Source organism: Scatophagus argus, chromosome 12 (assembly GCF_020382885.2).
Source record: "Scatophagus argus isolate fScaArg1 chromosome 12, fScaArg1.pri, whole genome shotgun sequence".
NCBI classification, from domain to species: domain Eukaryota; kingdom Metazoa; phylum Chordata; class Actinopteri; family Scatophagidae; genus Scatophagus; species Scatophagus argus.
Window position 1 is genome coordinate 6,312,106 of NC_058504.1, and position 19,926 is coordinate 6,332,031.

The 19,926-nt window shown below is 40.1% G+C and overlaps 1 protein-coding gene across 1 annotated transcript in view; it reads left to right on the forward strand.

The window, feature by feature from the left end:
• Nucleotides 1–19,926, forward strand: part of slit3 (slit homolog 3 (Drosophila)) — a 227,626-nt gene that overhangs the window by 169,731 nt on the left and 37,969 nt on the right. Inside the window, exons 11-19 of the mRNA XM_046405716.1 lie at nucleotides 1,396–1,467; nucleotides 2,489–2,560; nucleotides 5,349–5,492; nucleotides 6,305–6,468; nucleotides 10,070–10,220; nucleotides 13,154–13,228; nucleotides 14,759–14,902; nucleotides 15,903–16,046; nucleotides 19,361–19,524. Coding sequence (XP_046261672.1) covers nucleotides 1,396–1,467; nucleotides 2,489–2,560; nucleotides 5,349–5,492; nucleotides 6,305–6,468; nucleotides 10,070–10,220; nucleotides 13,154–13,228; nucleotides 14,759–14,902; nucleotides 15,903–16,046; nucleotides 19,361–19,524 — 1,130 coding nt within the window. The remainder of the gene's footprint in view (nucleotides 1–1,395; nucleotides 1,468–2,488; nucleotides 2,561–5,348; nucleotides 5,493–6,304; nucleotides 6,469–10,069; nucleotides 10,221–13,153; nucleotides 13,229–14,758; nucleotides 14,903–15,902; nucleotides 16,047–19,360; nucleotides 19,525–19,926) is intronic.

A 19,926-nucleotide genomic window follows, 5' to 3' on the forward strand; every position in this document is an offset into this window, starting at 1 on the left:
TGTGGCACTCCAGAGGTTACACCAGCATATCTTGAGCCTACTGACTTTCACACAAGGAGTCCAAGCTGAGATAATTTTTAAAACAGCGTATTGACTCCTAGCTAATCATATTCACAATCCTAATAGCAGCACTGATCATGATAATAGATTGAAATTGTTTGACCAAAAAAAAAAAAATTAGAACAAAGCTTTCACATGATCGCTTGAAGTTTTTAACAAATTTTTACCAGAACTGACAACTTAGACGTAATGTAGTGCAAACATTTTGAGCCTCAGTCATGTGCCTTGATCATATCCACTGACCCGAGTCTCTTAGAAATGAGAAGAAATCAAATTATAAAGATCGATATAAGAATTGAAACAGTAACTTATGCAGTAACTGTAACAAAATGCACTATATAGAAAAAGGTGGGGCTGTTTTTCAGGGGTTTGGCCCCTGACTTCCAGTGAAGGGAAATCTTACTGCTTCAGCACACCAAGACATTTTGGACAATGCTATGCTTCCAACTTTGTGGCAACAGTTTGTTGGAGGCCCTTTTCTATTCCAGCATGACTGTGCCCCAGTGCACAAAGCAAAGCTCCATAAAGACATGGTTGGATGAGTTTGTTGTGGAAGAACTTGACTGGCCCACACAGAGCCCTGACCACAACCACATCCAACACCTTTGATATGAACTGGAACGGAGATTGTGAGCCAGGCCTTTTGGTCCAACATCAGTATCATTTTTAGGCAAAAATTCCCACAGAAACAAAATCTTGTGGGAAGCCTTCCCAGTAGAGTGGGAGCTGTTAAAGCTGCAAAGTGGTCTGTGTATTTAGAATGCAATGTCATTAAAGTCCCTGTTGGTGTGATGGTCAGATGTCCCGATACTTTTGCTTATATAATATACATATCTAAATGGCCAGGATCTTCACATTATCATGATTTTATTTTTTTTAATGAATGAATCTACCTGAATAAGAGAAAATGGTTTGAATCTAGAACCTTTCTGAAGACTGTGAGCCATAGTGCCATAGTAAATAGAGTTTTAACCGCCACAGAGGTGTTGAATAATATATCTTATAGTGGTGGAGGTGAATGACATGAACTGCCCTTAACATACTACTGCTTCCAGTTTCTGTCTCTCTCTCTCTCTCTCCTGTCGCTTCACTTCTTTCCCTCATTCTGTCCATCTCTCTCAGTCTCCTTCCTCTCCCTCATTTACTTACAGGCCTTACTTTATTGACTCCTATCCCCTTGCTTTGACCTCTGCTGATGTATTCTCTCATGATCATTTGTCAGACAGTTCTAGGACATTCACATAGCATGAACCCCATTACTGTGTATTAAAGTAATGCACTTATCTCCCCTCTCTGTCTCTCTCTCTCTCTCTCTCTCTTTCACTCTCTCTCCAGTGATTTGAGTAAGAACCAGATTTCTGACGTTGCTGCTGATGCTTTCAGCGGTCTTCGCTCACTCACCTCACTGTAAGTATGACATGCAATATGTACATGCAAACACACACACATATCTAGACAGGAAAGTAATTGCGTTTCCAGACATTTAGCAAATAAAAATGTTGTCGCTGTCGATGTTGACAACTGGACCGCAATACTGTGGCATGTGAGTTGTGCTGTGTTTGTGCCTTTCTATTTGCCAATGTGTGTGTGTGTGTGTGTGTGTGTTTGTGTGTGATCACTGAGGGTGAATGTGATAAGAACATGAAGGACAGTTTAATTTGAATCAATCTGGAGCATGAAAATGAGACAGACAGACAGACAAGAAGGAGCAGACAAGGTGAACTCTCCTGGGTGTTACAAATGAACACACACATGTAACACACACAGTCAAGTCACTTGAACAGGGATGTCACGGAAAGGCACGACTTTTGCCGTGAACGCCAGCTGAGGTGAGGTTTAACAAAATTGCTCAAGTGACTTTAATAGTTGCAAATGCACACATCTCAAACATTATTTTAGTTTTTGCCAATCAAATGAGCTAAATGGTCCAACAGACCATTAGTGGAATTAGATGGAAGACATTATGAAAGACATCTTGATTTTCAGTATCATTTTTAGTGCTTTAGTGTCACAGTATCGCTCATCAGCCAGATTTGGTGATTTTTCAAAATTTCACATATCATCATATTCAGCAGTCCTCTGGGTAGGATAAGGATGTGAAAGCGTAATACTTTAAGTTACACTAAATATGATTAGACATTACAGTTCTCAGAGAGGCCAACTGCACAGGAGTATTGTTTGATCTTCAATACCGTGTCATTAAAACTGAAAAAAGACAGTATTAACTGCTCATTCACTGTATTGCTACTTTCTAGTGACTTAAAATTTCCCCAAAATACACTCACAGTTAATAGATAAAATACCATAAGATGCTACAACTTGTGGATGTCACTTCGAGCTTGGCTTCAGACTGCATATGTCTCAGTGTCTAAAGGAAGCCTTGTAAACTGTGCAACCTGAATTATGTCGCTTTGTCTTTCCTGTGCAGGGTGTTGTATGGCAACAAGATCACAGAGCTGCCCAAGGGATTGTTTGATGGACTGGTTTCCCTGCAGCTACTGTAAGTACTGTCTGTGTGGTCTGTCGCTATGTGAGTACCTGTGAGTATGTGTGGTCCCCCCAGAAAACAATCTGCAACAATATATAGTAAACAAAAGAATATCACTCTTAAATGTGGGATGGACTAGCCTGGAAGTGCTTTATTATTGTGGATTTGCAACAGTGTGATCTGAAATTCTGTTCAGCTAGTTTATTTTATAAAATCATCCAAGCCAAGTGGCAGCCAATGGACATGCAAAATGTAGAATAAAGGTGGTTCTTCCAGATGATTTATCAGTACAATGCGTAACTGCTGTGTGGCACAATTTTTTGTTTTGCCATTTTGTTCGTTCTAATTGGCGCATCATAAAGGGAAGTAGGCATGTCTGTAATGTTTTATTTAATTTTCCTTGATTACAATGATTTGGCGACTTGGCACCAGAAAGTCCTCTCTGCTGTATTGTGATCTCAACCGGGGCCACTGTTAGAGGTTCTTAATGCTTCACTGTACAGTATGGTTGTGGTTATATGAGGAAGAGCAAATCTTGATAATCATCACTGCATCATGCTGGCTGCTATAGAAGAAGAAGGAGAATCAGCTTTATTGACAGTATTTATATTTTTACATACACACACTGAATTCGTCTTCTGCATTTGACCCATCCTTAGTTGAACACACACACATGCGTTCAACAGAGCAGACAGAGCAGCAGAATTTGCTCTTCATGCATTAATCCTCGATGTGGTGTGCATCATGTGTAACTGTGTATGTACAGAAAAAAATTCTTAAATGATCAACACAAAGTAATGTGATGGACCGTAATAAAAAGTTTAGTCTCCCATAGTTCAATATTTAGTGCCTACTTGAAGGAAAACTGTTAATTCTGAATAATTCCTCATGGGCACAGGTTCAAACTGCGGCAGTGGTTCAGTATGCAATAAAAATTCTGTTTCCTAAAATGACTACATTGGCACTGTATGTGGCATATGGTCCTCACAAATGCCGCAGTCCACTGCAGAACCAGCTAATGTTCTGGGCTTTTCCATCGTAAAGTGAAGTGAAGCAAAGAGAATGAGGATGAGTGGATCTAAAGCACAAACACCTTTTTACGGGCTTAGGTGGATCATTGGGATGCACGGCACATAGTCTGACACAGAAGGGGGGGGCTTGGGAGTTGTGGTCGGATGAATGGATAGATAAATTAATGTATGCAGATGGAAAGATGGAAAAAAGATGTAGACATATTGGGATGAAGATATATATGGGAAACATATAAATGCAGATTAGAGTGAGGTGTGAGGAAAACCAGAGAGAGAGAGAGATGAAGTTTCTGTTTTAATGTCAATGTATGTATAACGTATGTATATCCTTAAGATTTAATATTCCCCAAGAGGAAAGACATTTCCACCATGACCTTGTCATGATGCTCCCGTCATTAAATATTAAATGCTAGAAACACTGAATACTTTATATTTGTTTATACAGTTCATGGATGCGTGTTCCAATAATAAGGTGATTCATGACTGTTTCTGTGCATTTGTGAGTGCTTAGATCAATGAATAAATAAGTACCGAATGGCTGGTTAATATTCATGTCTTGCCACATCATTGGTCAGTCCTACAAAGACACAGCCTGCGGGTGTTGGCGCTCACTCAGCAGGCAGAGGGAGGGAATATGTCTTTTAATATTTCGACTCTGATAGTAGAAATCCTCCCATAAAAAGACAGTCGGTTTGTCAGGAATTTTAAGATGTTGCTATTGTCCCATATAGTGTAATAATTATAAATTATACGTTCACTTTCACCGGTGAATCAAGCAGAATGTCAACCTTCCATGACAAAGTGTTTACTGCTTTGTATAGCTACCGTTCTACTGTTTATATTGTCTGCGCTGCTTTGCTGTACTGGTGCAGTTTCAGGTAATTAGTTCCCCCTGTGAGCTGCCTAATGAGGTGTGAATATGTCGCAGAGCAGCATGTGTGTGCGTGGATCTCCCTGTAAGTTTGTGTGTGTGTACGCACATGTATACGTGGGTTACACCAGTAAATTTGCTTGTTAGGAGGACTTGAGATGATTAAGATGAGCTGCTGTACCAAGCACAGAGTTAGTCACCTGTCAGACAATAAAGGAGAAAACGAGTGGAAATGTGAGACGGACAAAGAAACAAAAAATGAAAGAGTAAGACAGAAAGAGAAAAGGTGTTTGTCTGATAAAAGAACAATAAAGTGCAGGCAAAAATCTGCTGTATTAGCTAATGAAGCACAGCTATGAAAGGACGGACGAGAAGGGAGGGAGGACAGAGTGCAAACCCTTCCTGTCATTTAGCTAATCCCTCTATCGTATTTCTCATTTTCCTTTCTCTCTCCTCCATTTTGACTGTCAGCCTCTTTCACTTAATTGTATATCTGTGTCACTCAAAGTTAATTTTTCGCCTGTCCCTTCCCTGTCTCACTTCATTATTTCCTCCGTCCCATCTCCGTTCCACTATGTTTTCTCTTCCTCCATCCAGAAGAGCAAGTGAAAATATAAAACCACATTTTTAAGATTTATATGTCATGGCTGGAACAAATATTACTGTAACTATGGAGAAGGTAGGAGAGGCTACAGGGTAGGACTGTGGAAACAGTGAGAAGAAGATGCCAGGGGAGAAAAGTATTGCAGTAAGGATGCATTTGAGAAAAAGAAATTATCTCTTTAAATGTGGATGTGTTTATCTTTTGCTCGTGCAGGGCCCGGAGATAATAGAGCTAAGTAAGTAAAACAAATGCAGGGAAACAACAAATGCTGAATGGCTCTTCCTTGTGTTTCAGACTGCTGAATGCCAACAAAATTAACTGTTTGCGAGTCAACACTTTCCAAGACCTGCAAAACCTCAACCTGCTGTCTCTGTACGACAACAAACTGCAAACAATCAGCAAAGGACTGTTCGCCCCCCTGCGCTCCATCAAGACACTGTAAGTATCGGAAAGTTTTGAGTATTTTCTTCCATAAACCAACACAGTGTGAAGTCAGTGTAGCTACTGATGCGTTGCTCGGTTAACTTAACCCAAAACCAGTGGTGTGTTTTGACCCAGTGTCAGTGATGTTTTTACTTTACTGTTGGATTACTGAACAAAAACCGGCCATTATTGTGTTCATGCAGTGTTGACCCCGCACTGGGTCAGTTTTAGCCCAGTAATTTTTAGAGTACGGGTGTCTAAACCAGAGCTGCAACAATTAGTCAATAAATTGATTATCTGATAGACAGAAAATTAGTCTGCAGCAATTTAAATAATGGAATTATTATTTTAACCTTTTCCAAATATTTTCTGGTCCCATCTTTTCAAGTGTTTTTTAATTTTTTCACCTGTGCTTTACTGTCAGATATGCAGGAAACTGAATATCTTGAGGTTTGGGACTGTTAGTAGAGCAAAACGAGCAACCAACATCACTGGGGCCTCACATTTTTTGAAACGTTTTATTGACTGAACGATTAAAAGACGATCAGAAAAGTATGATTCGTCAGACTGACAGCGGAAAGAGGTTACACACTTAGGACTATGCTTCTGCTGAGTTAAACATTAAATACCTGACATCCTGCATGCTGGGGGATTTTTGTAGCTGACACCAGCAGTTGAGAGCAACAAATGTAAAGGCTTTTATGACTTTTAGTTGAATCCGGAATGTTTCCTATAGCAATAAGAGGAGTTGCAAAGTATTGAAAAAACACAAAACAACTGAGACAAACCCATCACCCCTTTTCTCCATCTCTCCCCCACCCACCCAGTCATCTGGCCCAGAATCCCTTTATGTGTGACTGTCACCTGAAGTGGTTGGCAGACTACCTGTTTGACAACCCTATTGAGACCAGCGGCGCTCGCTGCAGCCACCCCAGAAGACTGGCTAACAAACGCATCAGCCAGGTCAAAGGCAAAAAGTTCAGGTGCACAGGTAGGAAATGAATTCACTCAGATACACCTAAATACACGCACACACACAAACACTAGCAAACATGCATGGTAGTCGCCCCTGCAGGTTAGTAACGAGCATCAAGATGAACACGTAAAAGACTTTAAACATGAGTAATTTTATGTGTGCAGTTAGAAACTGAAATTGACACAGTTTGTTTTTACTGACACACACACACACAAGCATTCACACACAGTCTCTATCTGTCTCTGTGGTAGTGTTGTGTTACTGTTATTTCCTTTATATATGAGCCTTGGGTCTCACTAATTACAGCACAGTCCAATTCAGTATACTGAGGCAGCACAATAACCAACCCAGCAGGGACTGGCCATAGACTGTGATCGCCCACTTGTGTGCATGACTTTATACACTTAACATTATCAGGGCTGCTCTGGAGTGGCTCTTAACATTGTTTGTCTTCAACACTGTGCCTTTTTATAGGACACTGGAAAATGAATTTTTTAAAATACCCTTACAGAATTTTTACAAACTATTTAAATTGAGCTAGAACTGCAGTTGTAAGCAATCAGGTGGTTTGCAATGCAGCATAACAGGAGACTTCTATGAACTTCATAAGTTTTGCAGCATTCCAGAGATCTGATATAAGCATATCCTGCGTCAGCAACAAAGTGTATTTCAGGTATTTTACTGGTTTTATTAAGTAACCAACGTCCATCACCAGTGTTTTGTTAGAAGCCTGCAAAAAAGTAGACCAATGATCAAATGGAAGGTACACAAAATATATGGAAAACAGATCAGTGTGCTGTTAAATGTATGTACAGTGTCTGTTAGACAGAATATTTGGTGAAATTTCCACCCCTCCTGTTCTCTAGAATGGTGTGTCCCAAAATAAACTGGTCACCCAACAACTGGCATAACCAATACTATTAAATTATGAGGGCTTTTATCCAAAGTGCTCTGCAGTGCCATGAGCACATCTAGTACATTTTTGGCATAGCAAGTCTCAGTGGTAAGCAAATCCTATCGTTAGTGCTCTGCCCATGGAGCTAATCAAGATAACTCGATTACAAATGCTCCTAAAGCTAGTTATGGCGGCCCTCTTTGCTTCAGCCCTTTCTGTCTGCAGTCCCATGCCTCTCCTTGCATCTTTTCTTCCTCTCTGGACCTGTGTGGACATATTTGCTTTTGGTGGGCAGTTCTCTGGTCCTGTTCCCTTCCTGTGTGGATCTGCAGCTGTCTGTTGCCTCTCCTATCCTGTTTGGACCTTGCCCCCTGTCTGATTGGTGCAGCTCTCTGTTGCCCCACCTTCCTCCTGTGTGGACCTGCATTCTGATTGGTTCGTGCAGCTGTCTCTTGTGCTTGATCTAACCATGTGGCCCCGCCTACTGTGACATCACATGGTTCGGTCAAGCGCCAGGGACCGCCAAGCACACACCCACCTGCCTCTCCCAGCCAATCACACGCCTTGGAGCAAAAAAAATATTGAAGGCTAAATAATTTCCGTATGTATGTTTGCATTAATGTATAGTATTTCTGATACATGGGACTATGTGGTTGAAATGAATGAACATCACTGAGCCATAGACAGGAAAACTTAGATATAAATTTTTCAGTGATATCAGCGATAAATATCAATAATTTAAACTGCCCATTTAAACATCCATATACACCATGAATACCCAACTGCCAGCATAAATTTGAGCTCAAGTGTTTCTTTGTTTACTTTTATGTTGTTTCCCTTGGAAAGCTTTACTATGTTTTTAGTAGGGTCTCGAACCACATAAAGGAAAATGCTTGTGCAATCACGCCAAGTTTTGCTTTCCTCTCATTTCAGTGAAAAACAGAGCAAGATGTATTTGCCCCTGGTTCAGTCTGATTAAACTACTCAGCTGCACACCGTCATGGGACTGAACTCTCATTCATGAAATTTCGCTCATATTCTTGCTTATATAAACACATAGTGTAATGTATGATACATACTGCCAGAGAAAGGGACACTGCTTGTTGAGTGTTTGATAGGAAGTTGTGCAATTATCAATATTGTGGACTGCAGTTGTTAAGTTGTTAGCCTCTTAGCGATGCTGGCTCCTGCATTTTATGCTACCCCACCCCTCCCCCCCAAACAATTGCGCAGTGACAGTGTTTCAGTGGCTAGAGTGGCTCGTCCCGCCACCTTTATACAGTCCGCTTTACCCTTTTCTGCTCCAACTGAGGAACTTGGAAGATAAAACTCCAGCTGTTATACAAGTTTCCTCAATCCTTACTTTTTTTACTATAGTACATAAAACCTTCTCACCTCAAATTCTTTGCTCACTTTCTCACTCTCTCCCGTGCTCTTGCTTTTCTGTCAACTTGCCAGTTAACAAGGTTTGTGAGATCCCAGGGATATGGTTTTGAAATATTCTGCCACTGAATGGGAGATAACTAGCTAATTCTCCCAGATGACACCATTTGAAGAGCAGTGATCATTTGCTGAGTTCAGATCAGGGTTGTGCATTGCAGAGTACCCCTCAGTAGGTGGTCTTAAGTCTTTAACAATGAAGAATATGAGCTATGTAGGTTGTGTGCCTGGAGAGAGTGGAGACAGAGAATGAAAGAACAAGTAGTCTGTGCATTTTGATGGAAGAGTGGCAAAAAACAGACAAGGTTATGTTGATGGAGAGCAGAGACACCAATAAGGTTGCAAAGAGAGAGATGTAATAATAACCGTGAGAACTATAAGGAGTATATGTGGTGCACAAATACGTGTGCAGCATGATGTAAACCAGGTCTGTTCCACAGGCATTAGTGGTCTTAAATAATATCTGCTCAAATTATATCTAAATAACAGAAGTGGTCTCTGGCTTACCTTGTTAAAGAAAAACATCCAGAGTTAAACCACACTGATCTACAAAATGATTTCTTAAAACCACATGGATATCTGTTTGTTAACTTGATTTATAGTGGCAGCCATGCAGAATTACCCCTCGCTGCATCAGCCCTGTGCCTGCTTTACAGTGCCATACTGCAGCAGCATGCAGCCTGTTCTTTTTAGATGACATATGTATAGTTCAGGCTCAGGTTAATTTATTTGTGTAGATTTGGTTTGCAGTAGAAGACGAGTCATCCACCTTGACACACATGTTGCAAACCGCACAAAGTTCATTAATGTCTTCCAAATGCTTGATAAACTGATTGAGTTTTATAACATTTCACAGCTGAAATTAAAATAAAATTTTCCAAACAGTTAAATAAGAGACAGTTCAGACAGTTACTGAAAATCTGTCAATGGAAGAAGGTCCTTTGACGTGGCACCATTTGAATATACATGTTTTTTTTTTACTATAACCTGCATTTATTCATTACGAGGTATATATAGAAAGGTTTTTGCATGTGGTCATTATTTAAACTAAAAACCTATAGAGACTAACATTAAGAACTTTCTTTGTCTCTATTGTCTCCCTCTCTCTCTTTCTGTCACCTCCTCTATCGTTTTTCCGTCTTGCGTTGTGTCTCCTAATCCTTCTGTTGATTTAATTTACGTGGATTTTCTTCTTTCCTTCCCTTTCTTCCTGCTCTTTACACCTCCCGCTCTGTTTTTCTGTTTTCTTTGTCTCTCTTGCCCCCCCTCTTTCCTCTGCAGGTCAGGAGGACTATCGTAGTCGTCTGAGTGGAGAGTGTTTCCAGGATCTGGTGTGTCCAGAGAAATGCCGCTGCGAAGGCACCGTGGTCGACTGCTCCAATCTTAAACTGACCCGTATACCTTCACACATTCCTGAACACACCACAGACCTGTAAGTCAGCTTGTGTTTCCCTTTCACACACATACATATGTATTGTATGCAACATGTGATGAAATGTCAGATTGAAGGCCATGTGTTAAATAGCTCTAATCTGAAAATATAAACCACAGCACATTGTTTAATATGCCACAGACCTGTCAAGAGGTTTTGCACTCTCTAAAGCACATGCACGCACCAAAACGTACTGAAACATGCAATACACACTGAAATACGCAAACGCAATCATGCAGTATCAACACATTAGCACATCGGCTTGCGTACATGCTTAAAGACATAAGCAAATACACATATGCACTGCACGCACATATGTCTGCCTTTCTTTCTCTTTCTCTCTGCCTCTCTCTGAGCAGTATGGTGAACGTCACCTTTTCATTTTTAACTCCCGCACCAGAATGCCTCACAGCACTCTTTTTCATCTCCCTCGTAGTCCCATAGGAACCATCATCAAGTGTGGTTAAGGGTCACATGTTAGAATACCGAGCAGTCCCATGGATCATTCATTGTCCTACTGGAAAATGGAAAGGAAGTAACAGAGTCAGAGCACTTGACAAAATCACCGTAATATGATTAAATGGTTAAAAAGTCTGTATGTGTTTAGAATACACTAGAGTCACTGACAAAATAAACACATTATTATGTGTGTCAAGCTCTGTTTATGTATGCAGGTCAACCCTAAGTCCTTTAATTTGTACGTGAATCTCAGTGATCTCGATGTGTTTCAGAACGCGGCTCTGAATATGTACTTTATGTAGTTTTAACTTTTGCTGTCAATTTTGAACAGACTGTGCACACTCCACAGTCCACGTGAATCAGCTGATTTATGGATGGCATAATGTTTTCATACATTATTTCCAATTGAAAGTTTTAGCAAACATGGGTGGTATGCTGGCTGTGTGACAAACCCACGTGACAGGCCAACTTCCTCACTATTGTCTCCATAATACTCCAATGAGTATGTAAAAACAAAAAATTAACTTCTTTCTTTCTTGATATTTTCCCCACTGCTGGACTAATAAAAGTTCATCTTATCTTATCCTATCCTTCCAATGTTTTCAGTGGCATTTAAAAAAAGATCCCTTTATTCCCATACCCTTATGTTGAACAGGGTTCAAGGGTTCAAGCACAGACAAAAAAATGAGTTTTTATTTTAAACAATTATGTTTATATGTGGCCCTGCGATTGACTGGCGACCAGTCCAGGGTGAACTCCGCCTCTCCCCTGTAGTTGGTTGGGATGGGCTCCAGCGCCCCCTCCACACCCCCCGACCCTGATGGATAAGCGGAATAGAAAATGGATGGATGAATATTTATGGGTTTTATGTTTATGCATACATAAAAAGCTACAGAAAATGTTGTGATGTGATCTAGAAGAGAAACGGTCAAAGACTTGAAAACTGTATAAAAGTCATAAAATACACACAAGCCAAGACCAAAAACTGCATTTCTGCAAAAAGCAGGCCTGTTCCATTTTACTCTCAGCAACTGGCACTTTGTTGAATATTCTAGCAGCCAATATTTTCACTCAGAAAACAGGAATCCAGTCTGAAGCAAAGTTTTACCTAATAACGCTGAATCACTTGCAGCTTTAAAATGTAGGTGAGGGATGGAGAGCATCGCTGTGGTGATAATGGAGAATAACTGCAGCACGGTTGCCACAGTATTACTTAAGGGGGTTAGCTGTATAGTGGTGAATTCAACCATGGCTGCCACTTCAGATAACTAATAATGTCTGTATCCCACAGACCATTTGCTGTCAGTTCCTCTGTTTCTCTCTGTGTGGTTCTGTTTCTCTCTCAACCCTTGTATCCTCCAGTCCTCCCTCCTGTTCTCTCTATCTGTTCCCAGGGTGCATCATGTCCAAAATATAAACTTTGTCCTTTATGGATGGTTGGTTTGATGGCAGATCAGAGTTTCTGCTGTTTTTGACACCCGCTCTCATTCTTTTCCTAGGAACACAACCGACCAGTGACTTTTGAAGGCCACAAACACAATGAAACACACACACAAGCTGCCACTTGTGCCCTGTGTAACTTATGTTATCAAGGGAAATCAGGGGGGGTTATGGCTGAGCTGAAGGCTTATATATTTTTGCTCTCTTTCTCTCTTCTGTCTGTCTTTCTGTCTTTCTTGTAGTTCTTCCTAGTAGCCTTAAAAATCCTTGACACTGGCCTTGAAAGTGTTCAATGAATATGATGGAATCATTCTTAGGAGACTTATTAGCACTCAATAAAACGTACTGTACATTCTGAGTTGATAATGAGGAGACTGGATTACAAGGTAAAGAAATCAGAAATGTTCCATCTTTATTCTCTGTATTGTGAATATGCAAACCAACCAAGCAGTGTTACAGAACTACTTCAGTCTTTGCGCTTTGCGTTATTTCTGTTTGGCTTCATCCTGGTTGATTTATCTTTCAGCTCCCCCTGTATCTCATTAGAAAGAGTCCCCTGCAGCCTAAGGTTCACTTTCTTCACTCAATTTCTCTCACTTTACCTCTTTGTCTTCTGTCTGTCTCTCTCTCACTATCACACACACATACACAAAGAGCATCCTTTTAGCATTACCCTTTTAGTACAAATTACCTCTATAAAGCAGATGTCTAGCTTACTATCTCTCAAACTGCTTTCTCTTGGCTTAGGGCAGTGTGGGTATTGATGACCACATAGAAAAGAGTCATTGCTCTTCTCTTCTCTTCTCTTCTCTTCTCTTCTCTTCTCTTCTCTTCTCTTCTCTTCTCTTCTCAGTATGTTAAATTATTTTTTCCCTCCCTCTGCAGTTTTGTGCTGCATCATGCTTCCAACAGTCACTAAAGGCCCCTTAACCTTCATGCGGTCATTCCTCCCTCAGCTGTGTGTTGACTTCAAAGCAGTTTGCTTCATAAAAGAATAAATGTCTAACTCCCTTCCTCTATCTTTCTCCCCGCAGGAGGTTAAACGACAATGAGATTGCCGTCCTGGAGGCTACAGGGACATTTAAGAAGTTGCCTAACTTGAGGAAAATGTATGTGTACTTGAAAATAAACGCTTCTCATTTGTTCATTGTCCTGTGGTTAGAGCTTGGGTTGTTTTTATGCTTGCTTTTGCATGAATTTGTTCATTAAAGCAGACATGCTTTTACTGAATTCATCCTCTGAAAAGGAGGACCATACGTGGGATTGAAGTGGGAGATGGGGATCTTGTTTGTCAGAGTTAAACCTGTTTGGGTGTTTAGGACAATCATTTCATTGCCTCTTCTAGTATGACATTTCCCTTATTTAGTCTTTCCCTCGTCAGTCCATTGGTGACAGAGGAAGGAAGGTATAGGATTGCAATTACTAGATTACTGAAATGAGAACAGATGGAAAAGGTGGATGGACATAGTTAAAGCATGCAAGAAGAACTATAAGGTAAAAGAAAAGGTAGTAAGGAGGAAGAAGAAGATAAGAAGGAGGGAAGAAAATAAAGGAAGGAGAAAAGTCCAAATAACATGCATGCAACGAGGGCAGAAGTGAAAATGAGAAAGACACAAGAGAGGGAAGGATGAAGAGGAGTGGCTGAAGACAAGCAAGAGGATGGGACAGAGAGAAACTGAGGGGAAGGAAGTGTGGGTGGGAGGTATGGAGGAAGCGAATATTAAATCGAAATAGAAGATAGACCCTCGGTTCAGATTTACAGTCAGTCCTTATCTACTCTAGGTGTGTGTGTGTGTGTGTGTGTGTGTGTCAGAGAGATAGAGAAAGACAGAGCAGAGACCAGCAGTTGATTTATTGGAGAGGAAATTGCTAACCATCTAGCAGTGTCACTGACGATATAGATTGGTTGGCACGCATTTCCATTTTTCTTCTCTCCATTCCTTCCCTCTCTTCTTCATCTCCACTTTTCCTCTCCTCTCCTCACAGTTTTTCTTATCTTTAAATCAACTAATTTTGCTTCCAGCTTCTGTACAATGCTTATTTTTTGTCTTTTTTAACTTCATTTGTCCATCTACTTTCTGTTCCTCTCCTCTCCTCCCTTCTTTCATAAAGCTGATAAGAGGAAACACAAAACTAGCTATGAATGAAAGCTACAGTAGTTGTGATAGCTATCATCTCAAGTTATTGTCTCTGTGGCCAAATGCTATCTCATATTAATTTTTCTCATTGTGTTTGCAAGCAAGAGAGATAGCAGCCATTTTCAGTCGTCTGTGACCACTTGTCTCATTTACTTTGTGTGTGTGTGTGTGTGTGTGAGAGAGAGAGAGAGAGAGAGAGTGATTTATAGTGATGGAAGCTGTTATGAGATTTTTTTTTTTTTTAAGACAGGGACATTAAGATGAAGGAGAGTAGAGTTAACATTTATTTGTTGGAACATGACTGATTGCTGGAATTAAATTAATTATTGTGTATGCGTATGACTGTAATACTTTGTTCATATGTGTTTGCATGCGTGATTATGTTGGCCAGTTGGAGTTGTTGGTGACTACAGAGACCATCCTGCATGTACTAAAACAAACACAGGCTAAATATATAAAACCATGACATGTGTTTATCATAATTTCTTGTCTATGCTGCAGCAACCTGAGCAACAACAAACTGAGGGACATCCGTGATGGTGCGTTTGATGGAGCGGGTGGAGTTTTGGAGCTGCTGCTAACGGGGAACAAGCTAACTGGACTGCAGGGACGCATGTTCAAAGGCCTCACTGGGCTGAAAACTCTGTAAGTCTTCATTACAGTAGTGTGTGTGTGTGTGTTTTCAGCTAATGTGCCAGCATATTGATTTTTTTTGTTTGTTTTTTTTTAACTTGTGTATACAACACAAAGCAATGACCATAGCTGTCCTCTTTACTAAGTGCTGTTTTTCCCACACAATGGCCTGTACACAACCATGCAGACTATGACCTGAGTTAGCATCTGACTTATGGTGGTCTTCATTAACTTGTTCTTTTCCAGACTGAAAAGACAGGACCAGGATTGTTTGCTCACTCATCATGAAATCAAAGCTAATGGCAGCACATGTTTGCTCCTCTAATTTGGGCACCTACCATAACGAGGCCAGCGTCCAATTAAGGGTCACATGATAGTGTACAAAATCATAAACTAATGTTGTCTATGTCAGTAATGACTAGCTAATGCTATCATGTATATATATGCCAGCTAATGACTCTCTAATGGCATCATGGCTGTCTCTGTATTATGTTAAGAGGCCAGTAATAGCCTTGCTAACTAAGTTAGCCTGTCCCAGAGATTGCTAATGCTAACTAACTCAGTTAGCATGGTCCCACAAGACTGCATGTCAAAAGTTAATGTCATATTACAGACTCTGTGACAGTCGTCCTATGGGGACTGGTTTGAATTTACCCCCTCGCTCTGTTTTATCTTTTATCCATGTCATTATGTAGGTCATGTGCTTGAAACCTCTTTGTTGATTTTTATCCAATCAGTTTGGTATTTTTCATACAAACTGTTTCATTAGCCAAGACTGTCTCGAAAAATACCCCTTAAGTAAAAGCAAAATGAAGACTTAAATGAGTTTTTGATTCAACAAAGTTTTAACAAACCTGATTTTAGATTTTAGAGGTCTCAGCATGAGATTCTTGTGTGTATGTGTACTGAATGCACAAAAGACTAGGCTGGTCTTGAAGGTCGAAAACAAATGTGCAAACAGTAACTTTTTAGCTTAGCTCACTGAAGATGTATGTGTTATGTGTGTTTTCAGAATGCTGCGGAGCAACCAGATCAGCTGCATTGACAACAGCACATTTACGGGTCTGAGCTCTGTGCGTCTGCTGTCGCTGTACGACAACAGGATCTCCAGCATCGCCCCGGGAGCCTTCTCCACCCTGCACTCCCTGTCCACCATGTAAGTCACATCTGATGGCTTTTCTCTCTTGTCCTAGTGCTTGTTTTTCTGTTGTTTTTTTTTGTTCTATCCCATTATTCATGCTATCTTTCAACATGTGCCACAGTGCTTTTGTCTATTTTGAGATCTGGCTGAATCTCACCCCTCCTTTGTATTTTCCTTTTTCCTTTATCTCTCTCCCTCTCTATTCTCTGTCTCTCTCTTAGTCTAGTCCTAATGTGGAGGTTATCTACTGTGCAACACGTACACACACACACACACACACACATTTGTGTCCAGATGCTCCCTATCATTATCGACTAGATGGGTCTGGATCCCAGAACGTTTGTTATCAAAGCTAAATATATCTTAGCATCTGCACACCCACGCACACACGGATGCGCATGAGCATCTGTAAGCTTGTCTCTGTCTTCTCAAATGTGTACACACCTGCTGCGTCCAACACATGGATTCTTGGATGGCAAATACTTTTCTATTCAATGTTTGTGATTGTTGTGTGTGTGTGTGTGCGTGTGTGTGTGTGTGTGTGTGTGTGTTATGAGGGTATTCTTTCATTTGTGTTGAGAGGTTGATTGTTTTTCAGTCTGTGCAGAAAAGTACAGAAACAACTACCGTGAAGCTGAAGCTACTGAGCTGCAACACATAACATTGTGGTTAGGGAGGAGAGAGTGAGCAGCAAGGAGGCGAAAGAGTGTGCATGTGTCTGTGTGTCTGTGTGTGTGTCTGACTTCCGACCACCCAGATGTGAAACATGTAAATAATTGAATTTCTCGCTTCAATAAAACATTAAAGGTTGATTTTTATATATATATATTTTCTTCCCGTGAACATGCAGACACGCGAGGCCAAAAACAGTCTCTTGTCATCGTCATCCTCTCAGCTCTTATTCTTTGTGTTTTGTTCTTGCTTTGTTTCCTGCCATCTTTGATTCAAGCCTCTACTTTCTTTTGGAAGGAATGGTGGATAATAAGAAAGGGAAGGTGTGCATGCTGGGGAAGAAGGATGAATAAATGGCTGCGTTGTTGCATAAACTCAGGTTTTCTCGGTGGCACTGTTAGTGATTTTTATTATGTTACCCTCATCCCTGCCATTTTTCACTGTTTACTGTTTTCACTGGCCTTGACCTAGTACTTGATTTCGTATGTAACACCTACCCGCTACTTGTCATGAAAGAAAAATGGAAAATCTTTGAATCTAAAGCTTCTGTTCTGCTCCTTGTCGCTTGTCTGTTTTTCTCTTCTTCTCTTGTCTGTCACTCCTACTTTTTTTTAACATCTGTCTCCATTTTTAGTGTGTTGTTTCCCAGCAGAGTTTGTCCATTTAATTAAAAGATTAACACACTGGAAAGGAAGGAAGGGATTTAGCTTAGGTCTGGCTGACGCACAGTGAGGTCAATTCATTACAAGGAAATGAGGAAATAACTCCCTATCTATAGCAGCACACCATTAATATTGTAGCACAAAACAGCAACCTTCAGCTTTATTAGTTCAGCACAGTGAAAAGCAATATGCCACTTGTACATCTCTTTGCATAATTAGGAGGCGCACCATCATCATGAAACATGCAACTATTTTTACTCAAAGTGTTGTCCTGCTAAAAATGAATTCTCTAAGATTCCCACTTTTTTTTTTTTTAACTTTCTTTTCCACGTAGGGTAGTAAAATAGGAAGGATGTTATTATTGGGGCAGTGATTTGATCAGAAAATAACCCTTCTCCATAATTAAATCAGGAGGGTTACTTGTGACATGGGAAAGTTGTGAGTGTTACAAAGTTACTTCCAACAGGATCCATTAATATATTTCACTTTCGTTTTTGTCGCATTTTACATTACAAAATGTTTGTTCAAGCTGTACCAGACAAGAATGTTGGATAAGATTACATTTTAATGCTAATAGCAAAATGGGATGCAACAGAAGACAGTGTGCCAACACCCGACTACAGCCTGGATGTGCCAGAGTTAAGATGCCTAGAGCAGCTTCAGCCTCAGTGCTCCGCCTGCCTGTGGGCTGCCGATGCCCTCTTCCACAGTTTTCAGTTTAGATATGGTTTAGCATAAATATTACATGAGCAGTGTTACAAAAGCAACAAAATGCAGTGAGATCAGAAATGATTAAATTGTACAGATAACCTTTTCTCTTTTCTTTTTGCTCTTTGGCAATTTCTCACTCTGCCACCTTTTCTTTTTCAGTCTTCATCTCTCTTGTACTTTACAAAATGAATAAAAACGACTGATAACCTATTCCCTCTGGCTCTCTCTTGTACCCTTTCTTTCACTGCCTCTCCTTGTCTTCCATGTAAATTTATTCAAATGTCTGACTGACCGACACAGCAACAACAGCAACATATATCTGTGGTTTCTCTACGCACAGTATACAAATATATATCTTACAAACTGCTGTCATCATTATTATCATTGGTGGAAGAAGAACTCAGATTATTTGCTTCACTAAAAGTAACTGTACTATAGTGTAAAGAATACTATTACAAGTTTCTAAAATTTTACTCAACTAAAAGTACAAAAGTATTGGTATCAAAATATACTTAAGGCACCAAAAATAAAAGTACTAATTTGCAGAATAGCTCACTTCAGCGTAAAGTGTATTACTGTATGTTTTGGATAATGATTATTAGTGCATTCAGGTGTCTAAATGTGAAGCTAACATTAACTAATTTATACATAACAACAATAAACTACTTAATATAACATGCAGTATTTTGTGAATTTTTCCCTGGCGATCAATAAAGTCTTATTGATTTAAGTAAATCAAAACATGTTGGTGGATTAAATCTGGAAATGACCTGAATCTGAATACTAACTAGCAACTGAAGTTGTCAAAGTCAAATAAATGTAGTGAGTAAAAAGTACAACATAACAGAACCTCAAAATTGTACTTAAGTACAAAACTTGTGTGAATGTACTTAGTTGTTTTTCAGCACTGATTATTTTTGTTATTGGGAAAGGCTCATGGGGTTATTAGTGACTGACTTCTGTGTGTTGAACGGTGCCTGTTTTGTTGCACTGGTTTCGTAAGCCCCCCAGTCTTGTTATCGTTCCTGTCTGTAAATCCCACAGAATTAAAGCATCAATATTTTATTTATGGGAGGGAAAATTTCTGAGGAAACATTTAGATTCAACAAATGTGCACCAATTTGCCATGATGAATTCATTATATTGTTGAATAATTTATGTTCTGTAATTGCTATTGTGCAGCAACATGTTTAAGAAGCTTCCAGTACTGGTGTGCATTTCTCTTGCTTTGCTTTGACTCTGTTTCGATCATTTTGTTCTCTCTGTTTATCTTTATTTTCATAGTAACCTCCTGTCCAACCCGTATGTGTGTGACTGTCATTTGGCCTGGCTGGGTCAGTGGCTGAAGAAGACCAGGGTGGTCAGTGGAAACCCTCGCTGTCAGAAGCCAGCCTTCCTGAAGGAGATCCCCATCCAGGATGTGGCCACCCCAGACTTCACATGTGATGGTGAGCCTTTCTCGCATGCTGCACTTCCTAGGCTAAATATCGGCTTTTGTTGTGATCTTGGCTCCATTAACATAATTCGAAATAGCAGTATTTTCACACTGTTAAAAGAAAATTAACACTTTAACACTAAATTATGTAAGTAGTGTGCAGGATTATGGATAGGGTTTAAAATTCCCCCTGGAGTGCCAAGAAACTAAAAGTGTCACCTGAAAGAAGTGACACGTGTCACTCAGGAGCCTTGTGTCCTGTACAGATAACAGCACGAGTCAGGTGATTGAAAGGTAAATTTAATGGGTTTTCGCGTCATGTTTGCTCCTTTCAGTTACTGAATACTTTCTCCGTTTTTCAGGAAAGACCTCTCAGATGAAAGGAAAGTTGTTTTAGGTTTGGTGGTAATGCTCT